This window comes from Vipera ursinii, assembly GCF_947247035.1.
Source record: "Vipera ursinii genome assembly, chromosome: 2".
NCBI classification, from domain to species: Eukaryota; Metazoa; Chordata; class Lepidosauria; order Squamata; family Viperidae; genus Vipera; species Vipera ursinii.
This window is the reverse complement of record NC_139513.1, coordinates 243,135,135-243,160,228: the sequence shown is the minus strand read 5'-3', so window position 1 is coordinate 243,160,228 and position 25,094 is coordinate 243,135,135. Positions and strand designations below refer to the sequence as shown.

The window sequence follows — 25,094 nt, the reverse complement described above, 5'->3', positions numbered from 1 at the left end:
ATATACTAATGTATATAAAAATTATCAACTGTATTTGTTTGAAATTATATCGCATGTTAAAAATGATTCTCATTTTTAGATCCAAAAGTCATTATGCATTATCTGTAAAAAGACTTTGGCAATACCTCATTAAACAAGAAATGGTCCAAGAAACCTTCATCAGAAACATATTTGCCAAAAGAAAGTGTTTAAATGAGGTTAGTATTATATGTTTATGTAGAAATTAAAATCCATTAATTACCTTTTAATTAAGCTAGTATTTCTTTTCAGATTTAAAATTTTACTACTGTTCTATAGAAACAAACTCCAAAACATTTTTCCCTAGGAATCTTGTAAGAGAAAAGGCAAAGATATTGCATATAACTAATTGCAATCCTCTGTGGTTTATTGAATCATTATATTATTGGCAATTACGAAAAAGAAATATTCATGTTAGCTATCTCTGTAACATGATACAAAATAATATATGGTTGACTACTTTGTCTGCTGTTCTCATGCATTATCTTTTTGGTTTATTCCAAGTAAACAAATTAACCTTCAAAAGACACCAGTAATAACTTCGTCAGCTATGCCTCTTCCCTTTTTTCATGGTTGCTGTACGATCCATGCTATGATTAATAATTCTTGACTCTTTGGTTGTAGTATCTGAGCTTTTGCCTCTTTAATTCAGTGTTCAGCACAGATCTAATTATGTCTGGTTTGGGGGGAAAAGGGACAGAATTCTATTTTTCTTTAAAAAAAATTGAACCATCATACATGTACATATTATATTTGCATAACCTCTGAAAAAGCTAGTACATATATTATCTACATGTAAGGGTAGACGAGCGGTCCTGGCAATGTTATCTGGAGTGAACTCGATCCTGTGACCCCAGAAGAGGTGGACACGATCATGGGGAGACTGAGTTCCACCACGTGTTTATTGGACCCGTGCCCCTCCTGGCTTGTGTATGCAGCTCGGGAGGGGACACAAGGCTGGTTCCAGGCAGTAATAACTGCTTCTCTGAGGGAAGGTAGCTTTCCTGCCGCCTGTTGTGATTCAGGGTCAGCCTGTGGGTTCGGCAGTTGGGTCGGACGACGACTCAGAGGAGGAGGGGGGTGTTGAAGATCTTGCTGATGATAGCCCTCAGGCAGGCCCCTCCCACTTGGTCACCATGGAGACCCAGCTGTGTGAGCCTGACAGTGTGGATGAAGATGACCCACAGCTGGCCCTGTTCAAGGACGCCCGACGCAGGAGGCAGTCAAGTAGGAGCAAACAGAGGAAGGCTGTGGGGCTTCTCGGAAGGAGGCAAAGAGAGGCCACGCCCTGAACTCTTTATAAAGGGAATGTTTGGGGAGGGCTGGTTTGCTGAAAGCAACCGCTCAGATAGTGTTTCAAAGCTCCTGTATCTTGGTACGTGTCTTGTTTGTTTTTGTAATAAATTTGGCAGACGTATTCCAGCCTCTTGCCGTTTATAAAGGGGTTGCCTTTTCTGCAAGGCCGGTAGCAGGCTGGTACAGAACAGTTTGCTTTCAGCCACCCACCCCTTACTAATATTATGGAGCAGCTACGTGCTGAGAATGCCCAGCTCACCCAGCAACTCACTTTGCTGGCAGCTCAGGTGTCTCAACTGCAAGCTCAGGTTCATGCTGCACCCCCACCATCACCCCCACCCAGGAGAAAATGCCAAGTTGCAATGCCGAATAAATTTACAGGCACTCCAGAACTGTTTCCTGCTTTCCTGGGACAATGCCAGCTCTTTATCAGCGTGAGAGCAGCTGATTTCCCCACTGACCGGAATAAGGTGGGGTTTGTGTTAAGCCTTCTTTCGGGTGATGCAGCTCGTTGGGGCACGCCTCTGCTGGCTCAACCTAGCCCATTGTTGGACAACTTTGTGGGGTTTTGTGATCATATGCGTCTGATGTATGAGGACCCTATTAAGATGCAGACTGCTACTCGACGTCTGAAAGCTCTGAGGCAGGGTCAGTGCCCCCTACAGGGCTATATCAGCGATTTCCAGCTGTTTAGCCAGGATTCCGGCTGGAATGAGGCTGCGCTCGTGGATGCCTTCCAGGATGGATTGTCGGAGGAGATGTTGGTTGAGCTGGCCCGTGTGGATATTCCCTCAGACCTGAATGGGCTGATCCATCTCTGCCTGCGGATTGATGCTCGGTTGCAGCAGCGAAGGAGTCGCCGTGCCACCCCACAGACCCCTGCCGCCCCTGTTGTGCGTGAGCCCCCAGTTCAAAGGGAGGAGCCAGTGGAGCTGGGTGCCGCCAGGTCTCGTCTATCGGTGACTGAAATGAACAGACGACGATCGGGGGGTTGTGTTTTTACTGTGGGGACCCTGGACATTTGGCTGCTTTTTGCCCAAAGAAGCGACAGCGGGCATCAGTGATCGAGTCTGCCCTGAGAAAGTCCCTACTCTTCTGTCGGGAAACGCCCCGAGCCCGATCTAGACAGTGTGATAGATCGGGCGTCCCACAACAACACTGAGCGACGTCTTTCCGATGCTGCCTGTGGACCTCCACGGCATCTGATATTGGAGGCACATCTGATCCTTCCTGGCAAGCCAGAGGGGATTCCAGTCCATGCCTTAATTGACTCTGGGGCCACCACAAATTTTATGGACTCAGCATTTGTGGCCAAATGGGCTGTTCCCCAGTGCCCGGTGGATCCGCCCATGTTAGTGGAGACTATCGATGGTCAAGTGCTCCTGTCTGGGCCTATTACGGCCGCCACGCAACCATTATGTATGGCCATCAGTTCCCATGTGGAGGCCATCCAGTTCTATATCACCTCAGACCTGCACTTCCCCGTGGTATGGGACTGGCGTGGCTCCCAGATAGACTACTGCAATGCTCTACATGGGGCTGCCCTTGAGGACCACTCGGAGGCTTCAGCTGGTGCAGAATGCGGGCGCGCGAATTGTGATGGGGGTTTCCTGATACTCCCATGTAATGCCTCTTCTCCGCGAGCTGCATTGGCTTCCAGTTGCCCTCCAGGTGAGATTCAAGGTGCTGGTGATGACCTATAAAGCCCTAAATGGCATGGGTCCAGATTATCTTAGGGAGCACCTGCTGCCAGCATCAACTTCCCATCGTCCTGTGTGCTCCCACAGGGAAGGCCTCCTCAGGGTCCCGCCGGTCAAGGAGTGCCGGTGGGTGATTCCCAGGGAGAGGGCATTCTCAGTGGGCGCACCTGCCCTATCGAATCAGCTGCCAGTGGAACTCCGGATCGCCCCCGACCTTCGTTCGTTTTGCCGGGACCTAAAAACCTGGTTATTTGAGCTGGCCGGCCTGGACTGAGGGGTTTTTAAGGTTTTAAATTTAATTTTAAAGTGTTGGGGCTATTAATTTAATTGTATTTTAATCTGTATATTGTATTTTTTAATTTGCCCTGTAAATCGCCCTGAGTCCTTCGGGAAAAGGGCGGTATATAAATTGAATAAAATAAATAAATAAAATAAATATTTAACTATTTTTAAAAATGGGGGAAATTACGCTGACTACAGGTAAATTCAGAAATGTGTTCTACTATATACTGTATGCTTACCTTGCATATTGTTCCATATTATTAATATATTAATTTTTCACCTAGTTCTTTCTGGGTTATTTTTCCTTTTGGATTTAGTCATTAGAAGACCACGCTGAACTTACCAAAACTACTTCAGGAGAAGAATCAGGAATTAATAAGGTATGTATTATCATAATAGATGTATATTAATTATCCTAAAAGATTTCTAGAAAATCTTTTAGTACCTTATATGTAATATATTAACCAAACCAAATTTGCTAAAATCTACAATCAACTGGCTTTATCTAAACAGTATACTAGTGTGCAGGTAGTCCTCGACTTGCAATCATTTGTTTAGTGACTATTCAAAGTTACAGTGGCACTGAAAAAAGATATTTTTGACCAGTTTTCACACGATCATTGCAGCATCCCCATCATCATATGACGAAAATTCAAGCGCTTGGCAACTAGCATGCCTTTATGACAGTTGCACTGCCTTGGGGTCATGTGATCACCATTTGTAACATTCGCAGCTGGCTTCCTACAAGCAAAGTCAATGGGGGAAGTCACATTTGCTTAACCACCATATGATTCATTTAACAATTACAGTGATTCACTTTTACAATTATGGCAAAAAAGATTGTAAAATGGGGTACAATTCATTTAACTGCCTTTCTTAGCAATGGAAATTTTGGGCTCAATTGTCGTTAAGTTGAGCAATAAATACCTGTATTGTTTTGTATTTTTATGATGTATGCCACACTTGTTGAGATGGGTGGCTAGAGAAATTAAATAAATATTGTACTTAACAATGTTCTAGTTTGACGTTGGTGTTTTTTTAAATGATGTAATAAATATCAAATAAGTTTCAAGTTTCAAGCAATTACAGTACATGATTAGTGCTGAGTAATAAATGAAATATTTCTTAGCCTCAGCTTATCTTTTAGGTATTTTCACTAACATTTTCTAGTTTTCTTAGATCAGTGAACTGAATTTAATTTGAATGATTACACAGAGGTAGGATCCCCACCAAAATATTTTTATTAGGCTATCTTGAATTTATAATTATGTTTAATTAGGATAGATATATTCCTGATTAATATTTATCATTTATTTTTTAGCATTATCTAAAAGATGAAAGCTTATTGTTGTGTTGTGTTGTGTATGGTGCCATTTCAATTTTCTTTTTAACACAGATAGAGAATGATGCAGTATCTCCTGGAAGTAAAGCAAGAATTATCCATAAAGAGTCTGACATTATTACTGCCTTTGCTGTCAATAAGGTAACAAATGGAGGAGTTGGAGGAATACTCCTTGAATATTTTGTAACTAACATCCATATGAAGGAAATGCTATTGTACTTGCAACTAGAGGGTCTACACTAAATTATTACTTTGTAGTAAAGATTTTTGGTTCTACGCCACAAAGGGCACTGACAACTTCCTTGAATATAGTTTTTATTTTTATTGTTTACATTTAGAAACCACCTCCCTCCCTCAGAGGGACCCTGGGTGATGTACAAATGGAATGTTAAAAAACATATAAAATATTATAAACACAGAAACTGAATACTGTGTACTGAATACATATTTATTTATTTTATTGTATTTATATACCGCCCTTTAACACAGGGCAAGAATATATTTACGAAATTAGATAGCAGGACAAAGATTAATGTAGTTGAACTACATGGGGAATTTTAAGTGGGAAGTAATTTATGTTTAAAAAATTATAAAACAGATAATTTATATTATAACTGGCTATCGTCAGTGAGCGGGAGAAGCCATGGAAATCTTAGGAACCATTCTTAGGAACAATTTCATTAAATTCTATACAAGAATTTCTATTTGTCAGTAAACTTCGGGTAGAACTGATAACATCAGTCCTGCTAGTTACTCTAGATGTGAGTCATGTTACCCCTGAAGAAAGTGGTTCATGATTTGGGGTCTTGTGGAATTTATACCCATAATTGAGCAGCTTATGGAAGCCGTTTTCATAGCTGGTATGCCAGTTACAACCTTATTTAGATGCCCTGGCAAGAGTAACTCATACCCAGATCACCATCCAGTAGTGTACTTTACATAAGGCTGATGCCTTGGAGACAGTTCAGAAACCCCAGCTATTCAGCCTTATTTTCATTTCATATTATGTATATAAAAATATTATATTTATAATATAAAGGTAAAGGTTCCCCCGCACATGTGTGCTAGTCGTTTCCGACTCTAGGGGCCGGTGCTCATCTCCGTTTCAAAGCCGAAGAGCCAGCGCTTGTCCGAGGACGTCTCCGTGGTCATGTGGCCGGCATGACTAGACGCCGAAGGCGCACGGAACGCTGTTACCTTCCCACCGTAGTGGTCCCTATTTTTCTACTTGCATTTTTTTACGTGCTTTCAAACTGCTAGGTTGGCAGAAGCTGGGACGAGTAACAGGCGCTCACTCTGCTACGCGGCACTCGGGATTCGACCCGCCAAACTGCCGACCTTCTGATCGACAAGCTCAGCGTCCTAACCCACTGAGCCACCGCGTCCCTATTTATAATATATTATATTATAAAAACTGCTGATAGGACAATCTCATCATTGCAGAATAATGTCAGTTTAAAAATGTTGCATAGATAGATAATAGTCTTGTGTGTCTATTCAAATTGCTGATCATTACTTAAAAGCCCAACATAGTACAGGAATAAGCTATATCAGGAATTGTCTTGCTGAAATTTAATCTGCCATTCTTGCTGATCCCATTACTTCTTTAATGCTAGGTGGCAGGCTTTTCCAGCAGTGGACATGAGAATGTGTTTCTCGAATGTATTTGGTCCCATCCTTCATAGCATTTCACAAGGCTGTTTAAAGTGTTATTCAAATGCGCCTTTAGTCCAAGTTGACTGTGTACCTATTGTAGCTTTGTATAATTCTGCTTTGAGTATATCTTAGTTGATTCTCTGGTTTCTCTTCAGATCGTATAGATCTTTTGTCCTTTTACCTTAGTTGATTCTTGATTTTATTCTTGCCTTGCGTCTGGATATACAGATTGGAGCCATATACAGACATTGTGAAAAAATATGTATTTGTGCATTTTAGGCCAACAGGAATTGTATTGCAATAGCCTCAAGCCATGAAATTCAAGAACTAGATGTTTCTGGAATTTTAGCAACTCAGATCTACACTTGGGTTGATGATGACATTGAAGTGGAAGCTAAAGGGTATTTCTTTTTATTGTATTTTTGGCCATATCCTTAACATTGACTTGAACATTTTAATGATATCCTATTGAAATACTGACTTATAAATAAGGATCTATCTTCTGGTGTTTTGTAAAACTTTTAAGTCTCATGTCCATTTCTTTAGTAAACGTCAGCCCATACATTATTCTGTTTGTCTTACTAACCTTAACTTCTGAATAACTAGATCTGACATACTGTGTTATTAAAAACATTTATTTTGACTGACAGACAGCATTTCTCTTCTCTTCAACCACTAACTGGTTTTCTTTGAACCATCCACTGATCGGCTATGTAGATATTACAGCTTATAAGAAATTCTGATGAGCAAATGCATCACAAATCAGATACATTATTGCTAATAACTCATGTAAGATCACATGAGAATTCATGGACATAGGTAGCTAAGCAGCTTTGAATTAAAATATGACATTTGTAGGTAGTCTGCATTTCCTGTGTCGGATGAGGAGAGCACATCTTTCTCCTGTCCTGGCCACTTTTTACAGAGGCACGATTGAGAGCATTTTAACAAACTGCATCACTGTTTGGTTTGGTAGTAACAAAGCCTCAGTTAGAAGGTCCATACAGAGAGTGGACAGCTGAGATTATAGGACGCTCGCTCCCATTATTCGGGATGCTGCTTACAAGCACTATGTGCTTAGAGCTCGAAGCATTGTTAGACCCCACACACCCACTTCACAGTCTGTTTCTGTTGCTCCCCTCTGGAAGGAGGTTTCAAAGTATTTCTAGCAGGACTTAGATTCTGCAACAGTTTTGTTCCTTATGCCCCCTGTCTTGCAAATTCGCAGGATTTTTGTTTCTTGCTGTGTATATGTATATATCCGAAATAGACTGTGTTGTTTCTCTGAGTTATATATATGTGTGTATGTGGGTATATGCATAATTTTTGTCATGTTTATGTACTGTACATTGGAGGTACTCTTTGAGAGCTAAATGCTACAAAATTTCCTTTTAATGTATGCTGATTAGTGTACATTTAAAGTGGCAATAAAGTTATTCTATTCTTCTATTCTACTCTAGTAATTCATGGCCAATATTCATTTGAACATTTTATTTATTTATTTTATTTTAATTCCATTTTATTTTATAGAGCTGATGACTTCTTAGTTATACATGCTCGTGATGACTTGGGAAACATTCAAGGAACTACTCCTTATACACACAGCACTCCTGGAACACCAATCAATATGCCATGGCTTGGCAGCACTCAGACTGGCAGAGGTGCTGCTATGGTGAGTCATTTGTTATTGAGAAATAATGATCTTCAGCATTTATATTTCAATGGCTTTTATTTTATTTAGAATATATACTTCTAAATAATCTATTAAGATTTAACAAATACTTTGAATATTAATATTAACTTAAACCAGTCTTAACATGTTTATTTGAGCAATTTTGAATGTGAGGTTATATGTTTAAACTTCTTTTGTGAAGGTCTTTGTGTTTTCTTTGCACTGTAGCCTAGATAGGCAAGTGAAACCTAGAGGAGGATTTTTCCCATCTGTTTTAGTATTTTCTTCTCAGGCAACACACAGACTAAGTGAAGAAAGGAAACAAAACCAAATAAATTCTCATGCTTTCCTTGATACTTGATTTATAAGAAACTCATCTGGAATTTACCCTTTCTTTGTTTTCTTTTGAAGAACCCTTACACTGTTTTTCAATGTCACTGTCACTGTCCTTTGGTCTGGGCAAGACTTATTTATTTCTTTTGGTTACATTTGTGAATGCCTCCTGCTTTAATTACAGTTGTCATCTGGAATTTTTGAAGTGGCTTAGGTTAATTTTATGCTGGTATTTTATAATGAGATATTGTTTCTGAGACTTCTCAGGCATTTTTAAATAATGTATTGATTTATGAAATGCAATATAGAATGTTTTTTTAAAATTAGAACATAAAGCTTTCTTATATTTTTATTATTTACATTTTTGTCATGCAACAATGACATTACCCTCAACCTAAATTACAATATAATGCATTATTTTGGATAGAAACAATTAAGTTGTAATATGTGTCCATAGTCGCAATTTTTATTGGCACCCTTCTACTACGTCTGCTTGCTCTGCTTTTCACAGCTTAATCATCCCAGTTTATACTATAAACTACTGTCATATATTTCATTGCTTAACAGATTTTCCCTAATATAGTTTTTTTTCCTTTTAATAAGATAGTATAATCAGCATTTACATACTGCTATATAAAGTGTTCAAAGTATATCACAACTATTATACTATAATTGTTACTGTAACTTGGCATAATAAATAGATGTTATACTCATTTTGGAAACAGATGGAAGAGATCTGACAAAAGTGTACCAGAGAACCAACGTCTTATCTGACTTTCCTGCTTTTCATTTAGATTCCCAATATTTCCTCAATCAAATGATTCTACCAACAAACTTTAAACTTCTTCCCCTCCTGAGCTCTATTTTGTTTTTAATTATATTATGTTTCTTCTCTCCCTAGAACTCATGTGACTTTTTCATTCAGGACTAATACTTCTATCACTTTCTCACATAAGTATTCCTGAAAACATTTGCTTGTTTTCACTATTCAGCACTTAAAATCTGACGCATGTCAGCTCAATCACTAAAACTTAGCTTCAGTGTTATCTTAGTCTGTTATAGGTCTGTAAATTTAAAGAAAAAAAGCCAGACATAATTAAATTGCTGAAATACATTTAAAAAATTATCACTTTACCTGACACAGATGGGTTGCTATTTATTTTTATTTACATACATCTTTCATACATCATTTTAGATAAAAATAATCTTACACTACAGACTGATTTAAAAAAATCAGATTATAGAATAAATTATGGCTATATCTTAGCATCTGCTACAGTTTTGCTTTGTCACTAGGATTCATTACATTACATAAATCTTTTTTCCAACCAATGTATTTCACACCTAAATCTTCTGTGGATGATTAAATGCAAAACATAGTTTCTTCACTCCTACTTATTTTTGTAAAAGTTTGTTTGACTCTCTCTTACATGCCTCTGCTTCTGCCTTTGTCTTACTTACCTTACAATATACAGGAATATTCCAATAAATTTAATGGAATCAGAAAGGAATTGGCAAGAAAAGAGGTAAGATTGAAACCCTAGTGTATGTGTTTAGCAAACCTTAGATTTATGGACCAAAAGCTTCCAAGAACCTGGATTTAGATTCTGTTGATATGAACTTTGGATAAACACTGTAGGAAGTGTTTCGTTTTCATTGATTGCCATCCATTTCTCCAACCCCAAATCATGAAGGGAAGCAAACATACAGGGAGTGCAGAATTATTAGGCAAGTTGTATTTTTGAGGATTAATTTTATTATTGAACAACAACCATGTTCTCAATGAACCCAAAAAACTCATTAATATCAAAGCTGAATATTTTTGGAAGTAGTTTTTAGTTTGTTTTTAGTTATAGCTATTTTAGGGGGATATCTGTGTGTGCAGGTGACTATTACTGTGCATAATTATTAGGCAACTTAACAAAAAACAAATATATACCCATTTCAATTATTTATTTTTACCAGTGAAACCAATATAACATCTCAACATTCACAAATATACATTTCTGACATTCAAAAACATAACAAAAACAAATCAGTGACCAATATAGCCACCTTTCTTTGCAAGGACACTCAAAAGCCTGCCATCCATGGATTCTGTCAGTGTTTTGATCTGTTCACCATCAACATTGCGTGCAGCAGCAACCACAGCCTCCCAGACACTGTTCAGAGAGGTGTACTGTTTTCCCTCCTTGTAAATCTCACATTTGATGGTGGACCACAGGTTCTCAATGGGGTTCAGATCAGGTGAACAAGGAGGCCATGTCATTAGATTTCCTTCTTTTATACCCTTTCTTGCCAGCCACGCTGTGGAGTACTTGGACACGTGTGATGGAGCATTGTCCTGCATGAAAATCATGTTTTTCTTGAAGGATGCAGACTTCTTCCTGTACCACTGCTTGAAGAAGGTGTCTTCCAGAAACTGGCAGTAGGACTGGGAGTTGAGCTTGACTCCATCCTCAACCCGAAAAGGCCCCACAAGCTCATCTTTGATGATTCCAGCCCAAACCAGTACTCCACCTCCACCTTGCTGGCGTCTGAGTCGGACTGGAGCTCCCTGCCCTTTACCAATCCAGCCACGGGCCCATCCATCTGGCCCATCAAGACTCACTCTCATTTCATCAGTCCATAAAACCTTAGAAAAATCAGTCTTGAGATATTTCTTGGCCCAGTCTTGACGTTTCAGCTTGTGTGTCTTGTTCAGTGGTGGTCGTCTTTCAGCCTTTCTTACCTTGGCCATGTCTCTGAGTATTGCACACCTTGTGCTTTTGGGCACTCCAGTGATGTTGCAGCTCTGAAATATGGCCAAACTGGTGGCAAGTGGCATCTTGGCAGCTGCACGCTTGACTTTTCTCAGTTCATGGGCAGTTATTTTGCGCCTTGGTTTCTCCACACGCTTCTTGCGACCCTGTTGACTATTTTGAATGAAACGCTTGATTGTTCGATGATCACGCTTCAGAAGCTTTGCAATTTTAAGAGTGCTGCATCCCTCTGCAAGTTATCTCACTATTTTTGACTTTTCTGAGCCTGTCAAGTCCTTCTTTTGACCCATTTTTCCAAAGGAAAGGAAGTTGCCTAATAATTATGCACACCTGATACATGGTGTTGATGTCATTAGACCACACCCCTTCTCATTACAGAGATGCACATCACCTAATATGCTTAATTGGTAGTAGGCTTTCGAGCCTATACAGCTTGGAGTAAGACAACATGCATAAAGAGGATGATGTGGTCAAAATACTCATTTGCCTAATAATTCTGCACTCCCTGTAGTAGTGTCTGCGTTTTACTGTACTAATAATTTTAAATGAATATATTTCTGAATAATTCTATTTTTTTATTTATTTATTTATTTTTTATTTTTTTATAAATGGATCTTTTAATCTTGGACATTTAATAGATGATCAAGAAGAATCTCAATAATGTCAGAAGAATGGCTTCTCATCCAACACTACCCTATTGTAAGTTTTTTATTTCTAATTTATAACTTTGTTATAATTTATAAGATAAAAAATAGTAGAAAAAAATTGTGGCAAAAGAGCCTGATTCAGAAAGTCAGAGTATCTTTGAAATTATAAATAACCACAGTTAGTTATTTGCAATTATCTTTTCTGCAATAGTATTTGATTTGGCTGGGCTTGAATGAGTTAAGAATGCTCCTTATATACACTAAGATCCTTAATGTAATACAGATCAAAGTATGTCCTTAATAGTAAAGAGTCAATAACTTGTAAAAATGCAAGCAAAAGAACAATAATTGAAGAATTTTTATTTTAATAACTTAGGAGTATACTTCTAAATGATTATAATTGCTAATCTGTGTTGAAAATAATTCTTCAGTTCTTTTTTGAGTTTGTTGTAAGTCCTTTTTCCTTTTTTCAAGTTTCATCTATTTTTCTATTGCAGATTTGACAGGAGCCCAGGATGGCAGTGTGAGAATGTTTGAATGGGGCCATTCTCAACAACTTGCCTGTTTTCGATCTGGTGGTAACTCCAGGATTACACGGATGAGATTTAATTATCAAGGGAATAAGGTACCCTCCTTTTATCTCTTATAAGACCAACAGAAATATATTTAAATGACACTTATAGCTCTATATTCCTTTAATTAAGGCTCACAAAAATATTTGCAGATTTCTAAATAAGTTTATAAATTTAGAAATTGCTTATAAATTTTCTGTTGTTCCTTTCCAAGATTTATATTGTTTTTTATCATTAAAAATAATCCAAATATTACAAAAATCAAAAATGAATATTCGCATTTCTTTTTGTTTTGGAAAACATAGTAAATTAGACATTAGCTATTACCTTAATCCAATGGCTAATATCTCTGTTTTTACTCAATATATAAGATCCTCTAAATTCAAATAGCTTGTGTGCCTAGCAAAGAAGATTGAACTGAAATTTCTGTCACTGCTCATGTGATTGTAAGAACAATGGTGATTGATCATTCATTTTCGATGATCATTATTTGTTCATTCAAATAATGAATTGAGAAACATGGTTCCACTTCTACTTTGAAACAACCTTGCATGTTTTTGATCTGGTGGTAACCCCAGGATTACACGGATGAGATTTAATTATCAAAGCAATAAGGTATCATTCTTCTATCTCTTATAAGACAAAAAGAAATCTATTTAAATAACACTTATAACCCAAGGTATTAAGCTAGTAAGACATTTTTCTTCTAGATTTAGACTTTTAACTTATCATGCCTAGGGCTTTCATATACCTAAGGCAGGACTAGAACTCATAGACTTTATGAATTTTTAGTCTGGTGCCTTAACAGCTAAACCAAAGTGGCTTTCAATGTAGGCATACAATACCGTATGTAATTAAATTTAAAGATTAAAGTAAGTTTAATTACTAATTAATTGGATTTTATTATATAGTGATTGTTATAGCTAGAGAGATTATAGAATAAGAGACATATCTTCTTTTCTTTTGTTTTAAAATGACAAGGATTGTCTACTTATAAAGCTATGGCATCATTCGCATAAGCTCCCTAATTGCTCCATATTGCAAGCTACCTTTTGCACTATATGATAGTGTTTTTAATCTTCCAAATTGCACACACCACACTACAATATCAGTGTTTGCACCTTTACTAATTACCTATTTATTTTCTTTTGTAAGGGATTAAAAAAGGAGAAAAAGGGGGTTTGGTTTTTTACATTATTCAAAATTATAAGACTAGGGAAAATATCTCCCATAGAAAAATGTCTCCTGTCTCATTTTTGAGGTTCTTTTCTCTGTCCACTAAGAAATGCAATTTCATGAGCAAAAGTACAGAATGAATGTTTCTGGTTGTGAAATTATAGCTCAGTGAAATTTATTAAATATCTTTTTTCCAATACTTTAATAGATTCCAATGTCTTGTCTATACCTATTTTTTTGTATTTTACAGTAGTTGGATCGTGTTGTGTTATTCTACAAAAATATAATGTTACACAAAAATATATTTATAATGAATGAATGAGGAGGCACTTGTTCATGCAAATTCCATTTACATTCAGTTCCAGATATGCTAGGAATTGCTAATGACTTAATACACATACCTATCCAAACACATCTGGAAGAGCTTAACTATGAAGGAATCAAATAATTATTAATATAATGTAAATATAATGTAAAACATGTATCTACTTTCTTTAGTTTGGGATTGTTGATGGTGATGGACATATAAGTTTGTATCAAACAAACTGTAAAGGTTGCCTACATAATGGAAGCACACCCAAACCATACCTGGTAAGTCAGAATATTTTCTAGTTTTTTTTAATTTACCTTTTTATTCTTTATATGACCACGACAACTAAGTCCTTATTTTAATTTGTTACATAGCTGTCATACTTGTATATAGTTTCTTTTTGCACAGCGGATAAATATTCTTGGTTGAAAATTGCATGTATACCAAATTTTTATTATATTTTTTATTTGGGGAAGGAAGAACAGAATTTCCAAGCAAAAATAGGACTTTCACACTTCAAACATTTTTCCTCATAGATTTAATTCTCTTGTGATTTAAGATTGTAGTATTTTATGCAGTCCAGGGAGTTGTTGTGATAATGCATAGAGATTAAGATTCAGTTACTAACAGAATTGGAGGTTCTGCTATTCTGTGAAAAAAACTAAGTGGGGAAAAAACCTGCTAAGTACACTGTAGCAAGCTTCAACCTTAAATTAATATATCATTTTCTAGGTAAATAAGCTCTAACGTTAAATTAACCATATTTTTGTTGCTTTACTATATTTATTCTTTGTTATTTTTAGACATGGCAATGCCATAACAAAACAGCTAGTGATTTTGTTTTCATCAGTTCTTCATCTTTGATAGCTACTGCCGGGTTATCTACTGACAACAGGTATTAAAATTTATTCAAGATCATAGCAATAAACATTGTATAAATAAAAATTGATTACTAGGACTGTAGTGATTTTATACAAAAGAAAATTCCGTGTTCATTCCTTTTTATACCATATTATTCTGTGGAGAACAGCTTTTTATAGTAGATTGAGCAAAGAGCAAGTATACCTTGACATGGAAGTAGAAATTGTATATGTTAAGTACAAAATTTATATTAGATGCCATCTATTTTTGTCCTTGTTCCCTATAAAGTATAAAGCACTACAGGGCATAAGACTGTTTACTTTAGGAATGGCCTTTCTTCCATAATATCTGTCTGGTCAATTAGATCCTGCAGAGTTGGCACACTAGAGGTTCCTTCAAATAAATGGTATCATCTCTTAGGATCTCAGAAGCATACCTTCTCAGTAGTAGGGTCTGACCTTTTGAAGAAGGTTACCCCCTGAAATTTGGATGCCCTCCTCTCTTGTATTGTTTAGAGGAGTTATCTAGCTCTTCACCTTGGCTTGTGGTGAGGGAAAACAAGGCCCTTTACTTCATCAAGCTTGCCATATTTTATTCTTACTTTTTATGTTTTATTTATTTAATTGTAATTTCTTTGTTGTGAACTACCCAGAGTTGGATGGCAAAGAAGTTTAATAACAAGTGATTAAGGTACAGGCCTGGAAACCAGGAGACTACGAGTTGTGGTCCCACCTTAGGCTTGAAAGCTGTCTGGATGATTTTGGGCTAGTCTCTCTCAACCCAATCCACCTCACTGGGTTATTTTAGGAAAAATGGAAGCAGGCAGTTGTATTATTTATGTTCACAGCTTTGAGTTACTTATGAAGTAACAAAAGCATGATAAAACTCAAATAAATAATAAAACAGCCATGGTGATCCCAGAGGTTATTGGCATACTAAGTGCTTTACTAAAAAATCTTGGATGGCACTTAGAAAATCTGAACATTGACAAAATTTCCATATGACAGTTATAAAAGGCCACATTGTTAGAATCTGCACATATACTGTATTACGTTGATCATTGCAACTTTCTAAATTCTTGGGAAGAACTCGATACATATGAAGGCCAAGACGAGCTAAAGAACCAGCATCTATTACTTCACATTTTTATGTGTAATAACAATAATAATATCTGCCTATCCCAGGTCCTTGGGAAAGACCTGATAGGTGGATAAAAATGCCAATTCTGGTCTAAACCTTTGACTATGCATTCAAGCGTAATAATAAACGTATCTATATTCAATAGCTTTGATTTGAAGTATAATCTTACCTATCTATATCTGCATCATAATACAGGTAGTCCTTGACACAGTTCGTTTAGTGACCAAAAGTTAAAACATCACTAAAAAAAGTAACTTACGATGGTTTTTCACACTTATGACTTTTGCTGCATCCCGCTGATCATGTGATCAAAATTCAGATGGTTGGCAACTGGTTTCTTATTTATGATCCTTGCTAGGGTCAGGTGATCACCTTTTGCAACCTTCTAATGAGAAAAATCAATGGGGATTTTTGAGGATTACCTGTATTTAAATCATTATCTTTATACATGCATACATACATACAATACATACATACATAGTTTCCCCCTCAGGATTACTATTAAACTGTAATTTCTATAAAATTTGAGTAGAAATTGTTAGATTATACTTACATTTTAAAAAAATAAAAATATTATTTCTTATTTCGAATAAAATAAATAAAATGTTTCAGATAATTTCAAAGGAATTATTTGGTGTTTTTAAAATTTTAATTACTAATTCAGTTTGTTCTTTATCATATATATTAAAGTGGATGTGTTTGTTTCCTTTTAGAAATATTTGTCTATGGGATACTTTGGTTGCCCCTTCTAGTAGCTTGGTTCATGGTAAGCTTAACTAGCATATATATACTAACATAAAAGTATACATTTTTTAAGGTTTAAAATCTTAAATTACACTTCAGCTACCTATTGAGAAATAAGATTTTAGTTAGAATTAGTCATTTTGCTAATGTAACGTGCTTGTACATGCAATCAAGATAATAGTACTTGAAAGTTCTATTTTTCTTCATATATACAGTAATGCTAAATAAGGAATGTATTTCAAATTTTCAAAATTTGAATTTTGAAAAGTTTTAGCATTTGAAAATTTTTGAAAAGTTTCAAAATTTGAAACATTTGGAGTTCAAAACAGTGGTTTTGCATTTGAAGCAGGTTGTCTCAACCTCACAAGATGTGTTCTAACACTTTTTCAGTCACTGTAGAAGTGTTTAAAATTGCAACACACTCTCAAAATAGTCCAAGTTTTGATCACATGGTAAGCCTTGACAATATATCTTGGCCAAGAATAAACTATAAAATTTATATAAGGTATATAAATTGGATGAATAAATAACCTACAGCTATAATTTATGACTTCTCGCATTAGATGTTTTTTGGTTTAGACAATATACTGAATTTTACCATAGTATATTGTTAACATGTTTTGTGAACTAGGCTTAATGAAAATAGTGCTAGAACTAAACATCTTGCTATGGGACTTTTCCTGCAAGTAACTAACAGAGTTGGAAGGGACCTTGGAGGTCTTCTAGTCCAACCCCCTCATTCAGGCAGGAAGCCCTATACCACTTCAGACCAATAGGTGTCCAATGTCTTCTTAAAAACTCCAGTGTTGAAGCATTCACAATTTCTGGAGGCAAGTTGTTCCACAGATTGATTGTTCTAACTGTCAGGAAATTTCTCCTTAGTTCTAGGATGCTTCTCTCCTTGATTAGTTTCCATTCATTGCTTCTTGTCCTGTCTTTTTTTTTATAGATTTTATTAGTTTTTATAGGGTTAGGAATGAGGTGTGATCGGGGTTGGGGTTGGGATTTGGGTTAGGGTTAGGGTTGGGGTTGGGTTTTTCCAAATAACATTCTCAATATTTAGCCAACAGCATAATGTCTGAGTTCATGTGTTTAACAAACAGTAATAGATAATAGTTAATTATCATAAACATTATGTTAATTAATCACTCAATAGCCACCTTCTTGCTAATATATATTCAAAATTACATATCACATTCCTTTCTAACTCGTTTTTTAGCCATTGATAGAAATTATCCCATGTTCAAAAGTACACTTAGTCTTCTTTCTCTTCTATCTTTAAAGTCAATCTATCCATTTCTGCACACTAGAATTTTCTTAATTAGTACTTCTTCAGCTGGTAAATTTTCATTTTTCCAGTGTTGGGAAATTACAATTCTTGCTGCCGTTAGTACATGTAGTATTAGTATTCTTGTCCTGTCTTCAGGTGCTTTGGAGAATAGTTTGACTCCCTCTTCTTTGTGGCGATCCCTTAGATATTGAAACACTGCTATCATGTCACCCCTAGTTCTTCTTTTCATTAAACTAGACAGACCTATTTCCTGCAACGGTCCTTTATATCTTTCAGCCTCCAGTCCCGTAATCATCTTTGTTGCTCTTTTCTGCACTCTTTCTAGAGTCTCAACATCTTTTTTACATTGGGGCAAACAAAACTGGATGGATTCCAAGTGTGGTACTACCAATGCATTATAAAGTGGTATTAACACTTTATGTGATCTTGATTCTATCCCTTTGTTAATGCAACCCAGGATTGCATTGGCTTTTTTAGCACCTGTAGCATACCGCTAGCTCATATTTAAGTGATTGTCCACTAGGATTCCAAGATTCCTCTCACAATTACTACTATTGAGCTAGGTACCATTTATATTATACTTGTACATTTGTTTTTTCTTGTCTAAATTTAAAAATACTTTTTTCACCATTGAATTTCACTTTGTTAGATAGGGCCCAATGTTCAAATCTGTCAAGATCCTTCTGTATTTTAAGCTTATCTTCTGGAGTGTTGGCTATTCCCCACTGCATACTTCCCTCCATGTAGATGTGGTTCCATTGAGGACCACATGGTGAGTGTGGTTGGTCAGCCAGTTATGAATCCATCTCGTGGTGATGCTTTGCAACCCACATTTTTCTATCTTATCAAGTAGTTAGGTTGTGGCCTACTTTAGCAAATGCCTTACTGAAGTTCAAGTAAATTATATCCACAGCATTTCTTTGGCCCACAAATTTTGACACTGTCATATAATGCAGTAAGATTTATCTGGCATGAACTGGAATAGAAGTAGAACAGATTGACTTAGTTCACATACAACAGTTAGTCATAGTTTGTTTTGATCTACCATAATTTATTACCCACCCAATGATTTAGCTCTATGATTCCTCAACAAATTATAATTTTAAAAAAACTTGGATTAATTTTGAATACAAACACAGATGCTGAATACATTTGGCCTACTGTTCCTGTTGTGTAAAATTATTGTATATATGATTATTGTATAATACAAATTATCTTGTATAGGAAAGGTAATTATTTCAATTATATACAGTTGTGCTTAAAAGATTGTGTGGTCTTTTGAACTTTCAGTATTTCTTCATAAATAGGACCTACATACAATTCCTAAAACTAGATAAAGAGAACTCAATTAAACAAATTAAACTTATTTACTTATTGAGGAAAATGGTCAAAAGCTACATATTTGTGTGTGATAAAAGTATGTGAACCTTTGCTTTTAGTATTTTCTTTCCTTATTTAATCATATTTTTAAACCTCCCATTTCTCACAGGAGGAATATGTGCCTCTGTTAGGTAACAATAATTGCAACTAAATGTTTCTGATAACTGTTGATAAGTTCTGCACATCAGTCTGGAGGAATTCTAGCCTATTACTTCTTACAGAACACATGAATTGCCTGCTTCAGGTCCTTCCACAACATTTGTATAGGATTAAGATCAGAACTTTGACTTGGCCACTACAAAACATTAACTATCTTCTTTAGCCATTCTATGCTTGTGCAGCTTGTGAGTTTGTCTCAGTGCATGAGCCACTTTCTCTTTGAGCTTCATTGACAGACAGATATCCTGACATTTGTCTGTAGAATTTGCTGGTACAATTCAAAATTACTTTAAGCAAGCCATTATGGTACAGAGGCAGCAAAGTAGGCCCAAACCATAATATTGCCACCACCAGACGAGGTAAGCTTCTTTTGCTGGCATGCAGTGGTTGCTTTTTGTCCAATACAATATTTTTCTTCAAAGTTATTTTTTGGTCTCGGGTCCATAAAACATTCTTTCAATACTCTTCTGGCTTACCCATGTTCTTTCACAAACTAGATGAGTAGCAATTATCATTTAGAGCAGACATGTCAAACACAAGGCCCGGGGGCCGGATCCGGCCCGCGAAGTGGTTTCATGCGGCCCGCAAAGCCATCCTGGAAACAGTGAGGGAACGGCCCCCACTGCCTTGGCCCTGGCCCTGAGACCCTCCTTCTGCCACAGACCCTCAGATCTGTCCCACTCCTGCCCAGGCCCCCATAGGCACCCTTGATGTGAACGATGTAGAGCTGGCCACGCCCACCCAGTAGGCCATACGCACTCTAGCCACGCCCACCCAGTAGGCCACGCCCATCCTGGCCATACACACCTGGCCCCTTGAGGGCAACCACAATGCTGATGCGGCCCTCAATGAAATTGAGTTTGACACCCCTGATTTAGAGAGTACTGGCTTTCTCTTTGCAAACCTGTCAAGCACACTATTTTTATTTAGCCTTCTCTTGACGGTGGTCTCATGAACACTGGCAATCAGCAATGCAAGAGGGGTTTGTAGTTGCTTAGATGTTACCCTGAATGATTTTTTTTAATCTCCCAAAATATTACACACCTTGCTCTTAGCATGATCTTGGTTGACCAACCTTTCTTGGGAAGGGTAACAATGGTGCTGAATTGCCTCCATTTGAACAGATCTGCCTGACAATAGGGTAGGGGAGTCCCAGGTCTTTGTGAGTTTTTTTTTTTTAACCATTTCCAGCATGGTGAGTATCAACAACTGTTTTTCAGAGGCTCTCAAAATTGTTAGTCCTGTGTGAATTGAGAAACAAATAAGCCAACAATACTAGCTCTACCTAAATTGTAAGATATTTCATTATTAAAGTTTTAATGTTATATTGCAAAGTATTAATAATATTAACAGGATCTTGCAAGTCTAAAAGTGTCCTTCCTGTCTTATCACTTTTACCCTCCACAAAACTAGGGAACGTCTCTACAGAGATGTTTTGCCACCCCTGTGGCAAGAGTTGTGGCTCTTCCTCCCAATTCCCAAGTTCATTCCCACATACCATTATAGAAATCCTTGTTCAAGAAGCCATGACTCATTTACACACACACACACACACACACACACACACACACACACAGAGAGAGAGAGAGAGAGAGAGAGAGAGAGAGAGAGAGACAGATTATATTATATATAGATATATAGATTTTCACAAGTATAGGTATGTAGGTCTTGGCGTAATCGGGTCTTTTCCCATGTAGGATTGAGGGTGTCTTGGTGACGTTTCAACGAGGTCCCACTCGTCATCTTCAGGCTGGTGTTTTCGGTTTCGTGCTTGTGCGAGAAGCTCGCACAAGCACGAAACCGAAGACACCAGCCTGAAGATGACGAGTGGGACCTCGTCAAAACATATATATGTTGTGTGTGTGTGTGTGTGTGTGTGTGTGTGTGTGTATTCTGTTGCACTCATCCTTGAGCATCCTCCTTTTGACTGAACAGCTGGCTCTAATTTCTCCTCCAACTGAACTGATAATCCGAGAGGTTTGCTCGTCAAAACATATATATGTTTGGTGTGTGTGTGTGTGTATTCTGTTGCACTCATCCTTGAGCATCCTCCTTTTGACTGAAACAGCTGGCTCTAATTTCCCCTCCAACTGAACTGATAATCCGAGAGGTTTGCTTACTTTTGCCACACACAAGTAGATTTGAATCATTTTCCTCAATAAATAAATGAATAACAATGCTTTTTGTTTAATTGGGTCTCTATTATCTATTTTTAAGTTTGCATGGAGACCGGATCACATTTTAGACAATTATTATGCAGAAATATTAAAAATTCTAATGGATTCAAAGTTTTAAGCATCACTATCACTGATTTTCATCAGTGCTCTTCACGTGGAGTTTTCCTTTAGCCATTTACAAAGATACAAGATTAAAATGTCACTTTTTGCTAACTATTAAGTAAATTGTTTGTAAGTTACATGAGTTACTGTAGCACATGGGTGTCAAACTTGCTGCGTCACGTGAAGTGTCACGACGTATCATGACTTTTTTCACATTGCTGGAGCTGGGTGGTGCGGCTTCTGCGTGATGCAACTGGCCCACAGGCCAGTAATGAGAAGGTTTTGAAAGAGATCCATAAATAGTCAATGTCAAAATGAGTTTTTTGCCTACTTCTAACAAATGTTTTCCATTGGTCTAATTCAAAATCAAGTGGATTCATCCAAATAATTCAGTACTGAGGCTTTGCTTCTTTAACAGTATCATATAATAAAGTAACTGAAATCCAATAGTAATAGAATATTACTTACATTGTAATTTCTTTTAAATTTGTTTGAATTTCAGCTTTTACCTGTCACGATACTGGAGCAACTGTTTTGGCATATGCCCCCAAACACCAACTATTAATATCTGGTGGAAGAAGAGGCTATACCTGCTTAATAGACCTTCGTCAAAAGCAACAGAGACAGTTTTTCCAAAGTCATGATTCTCCAGTTAAAGCAATTGCTGTTGATCCTACAGAAGAATATTTTGTTACAGGATCTGCAGAAGGAAATATCAAGGTCATACATTACAAAATTCCATCTTGTTAATTTGGATAAGTAGTAGTTTCTTATATGTTCATTATAACATTCCTGAGAACTATTTATTTTATTTAAATATTTATATATAACTTTCCATCTTATATAAACTTTGGGCAGCTTCCAGTCAAAGGTTAAAATAACATAATATCCTTATTAAAACTATAAAAAACAAATACATTAAACACAGCAACGTGGCTCCAAATCAAGCATCTGATGTGCACTCACCTCATCCCAATGCTCGGGGGGGGGAAGCCTTCTGAACTTCAGAAGGAATATGTCCATGAATAGGAGTTCCCACAAAAATGGCATGCTTCCTAGCTTCCATAAGATGTCAATATTTAAAGGAAGGGACGAGGAGTGTGCCCACCCTGCCTAACCTGGTTATTTAAGATGTGTTCTAAATTGTTTTATTCTTAGCCTTAACTTTAAAAAAAATACTACTTGTTTAAGTATTCATGTTTAATTTCCATTCTTAACTGAACTCGAACCATAACTAAAGCATCTGAGTGTCAATTGAAGCATATTTATCAGACTGGAAATCAATTCAAAACCACAATCCATTTTTCCCTTTCTGTTTGTGTTTCAGGTATGGAGTCTGTCTGGTTTCAGTCTTCTTCATACTTTCCTCAATGAACATTCTAGGCAATCTATTTTCAGGAATCTTGGGACAGGTGTCATGCAGATTGAGACAGGACCAGCTAATCACATATTCTCCTGTGGAGCTGATGGGACAGTGAAAATGAGAATTTTGCCCGATCGATTTAATTCATTTGGTGAAGTGTTGAAAACTGATGTGAAATATGTATTCTAAAGTGCTGTGAGCACTTGTAAAATATTATAAAATATTATCAAGCATAATTGTACAGGTAGCACCATAGTAATATTTCCTGATGTTTATATTTATTTCTTGGAGATATAGTCCTTAATGCACTAATGCCTTAAAGGTTAGCAAGTTCCTTCTTATTCTGCATAAAAATAGTTTCTGATGATTCAGTAAATATTTATTATGTATTTTGTTGAGTAGAGTTTGTTCTTAACTGAAAATAATGCCTCATTCCATGTTGAGCGTGGTCTTTATCACTTAATTTCTAAAGACCGTTCCATAAAGAAGCCTTATAATATCATCTGTTTTAGCTTGACAGAACAATCAGTTGCCAAATTCCTTATTCTAACTGTATATGGGTTGTAAGTTGTGTGAAATAAACATACTTGACATAAGTAGATACCCATGCTAAAGTGAGATTTGCTATAGGAAGAAATGCTAATAGATGAGCCACCATGGATAATATTTTCCTGATATCTAGTTTGTTCACTTTTACAACTTGAACTTGGTCTTTAGTGTGAAGAATTAAAAGATAAAAAATTATCTTGGAACTTTTCATGCTTGAATGACTGCTATCAGGATGGCAGTCTTTTTCTTAAACCAAGAGATATAAAGAAAATATATATAATTGAGTCCTTATTTAAAATAGGCAAATATAGTATGAATATCTAGCACAGATTGTTTTAAGAATTATATTTAAAAATAATATCTAACATTTAAAATCCATGAAACTGAATTTAAGTATATGTTGCATAAGATAATTGAATAATCTGGGTGGGGGTTATAAAATATGCTTAAATCATTGGTAAAACACAGGAAATTGACATACAATGTTATTTTCTCAGTAAACTTTGTTTTCATTTAAGCCAAATGTGCTTATTTTTCCTCTGGCACTTAAATCATAGCATTTAGCTTTCATTTCTGAAGTAAACAAAATAAGAAAAGGTTGCAAAAGAAAACTATTCTAATGTATGATAAATAGTATAGATTTATATTTTTTTAAAAAAATCAAGAGCTTGAAATTTGGTTTTGTTAAATGTAATAACTGTACACTTAATTTTTTTTGACCAAAATGTAAAAAGCTTTCAAAATTTTCTGTGTGCTAAAATAGGCCATGTAAGTGTAATAATTTTGAACGTCTCTTATTTTACTCATGTAAAAGTCTCTGAAATAATTGGATTAGAGATAGATTACTTAAATGCAAATCATAAACAGTTTGCTAAAATATTTTTGTGGAAAAACTATCAATACAATTTCATGTGAAACAGATTTTGTCTGGGAATAGATGCTGTAAATAAAACAAAAATGAAGGGCTTGTATAATTAATTTTGTACTATTCTCAGGACACTACTTTTAAAAGTAACATTTCTTACTTTTATATAGCATTTTAAATATAATTTTAGCATATTTCTATGCAAATGTTAAGAAAACAAGTGTTAACATAATCAAAAATACATTTTTTGCAATAACCTATGCTATTCTTATAAAGAAGAAATACACAGCAGCATTTTAAAGAGCTAGTGCAGCTGTTTGATACAGTGAATTAAAAATTTGAGTCAGTTTACAGGTAATGCAGAGGGAAGAATATAAATTGCAATGCTCAATCACAATCATGACTCTGTGAAAATAGTTTTATACACTTTAGGTCTGTTCCACATATATTGAGTCACTTGCCTGGAAGGTATATGTTAATAGTCCAATCCTATAATTGCTTAGCGTGTATGTATATGCTTGGGGTCCTGAGCTATCAACAACAGTAATGTTCTGCTATGTTTGTAGGAAAATTATACTGACATAACAGCTAGTACCAGTATGTAGGAAGAGATGTTAAACATTAGTGCTATAACCACTTATTTCATTTAAGAATATTAAAACAAAGTCTGTTGCCCTTCATATTTTATTCAGAAGAT

The 25,094-nt window shown here is 36.1% G+C and overlaps 1 protein-coding gene across 3 annotated transcripts in view; it reads left to right on the top strand.

Annotated features, from left to right (window-relative positions):
* The window catches only part of DMXL1 (Dmx like 1), an 89,833-nt gene extending 65,327 nt beyond the window's left edge, over positions 1 to 24,506 (top strand). For 2 of the 3 annotated variants that reach the window (XM_083355894.1, XM_083355892.1), the window contains 13 exons: positions 80 to 197; positions 3,614 to 3,676; positions 4,693 to 4,779; positions 6,574 to 6,695; positions 7,825 to 7,966; positions 9,775 to 9,825; positions 11,700 to 11,760; positions 12,206 to 12,333; positions 13,955 to 14,047; positions 14,570 to 14,661; positions 16,481 to 16,533; positions 22,123 to 22,340; positions 22,948 to 24,506. In XM_083355894.1, the coding sequence (XP_083212020.1) occupies positions 80 to 197; positions 3,614 to 3,676; positions 4,693 to 4,779; positions 6,574 to 6,695; positions 7,825 to 7,966; positions 9,775 to 9,825; positions 11,700 to 11,760; positions 12,206 to 12,333; positions 13,955 to 14,047; positions 14,570 to 14,661; positions 16,481 to 16,533; positions 22,123 to 22,340; positions 22,948 to 23,172 (1,453 nt within the window). In that variant the 3' untranslated portion in view covers positions 23,173 to 24,506. The remainder of the gene's footprint in view (positions 1 to 79; positions 198 to 3,613; positions 3,677 to 4,692; positions 4,780 to 6,573; positions 6,696 to 7,824; positions 7,967 to 9,774; positions 9,826 to 11,699; positions 11,761 to 12,205; positions 12,334 to 13,954; positions 14,048 to 14,569; positions 14,662 to 16,480; positions 16,534 to 22,122; positions 22,341 to 22,947) is intronic. The other variant, XM_083355893.1, reaches the window with a different exon arrangement.
* The last annotated feature ends 588 nt before the right edge of the window (positions 24,507 to 25,094 follow it).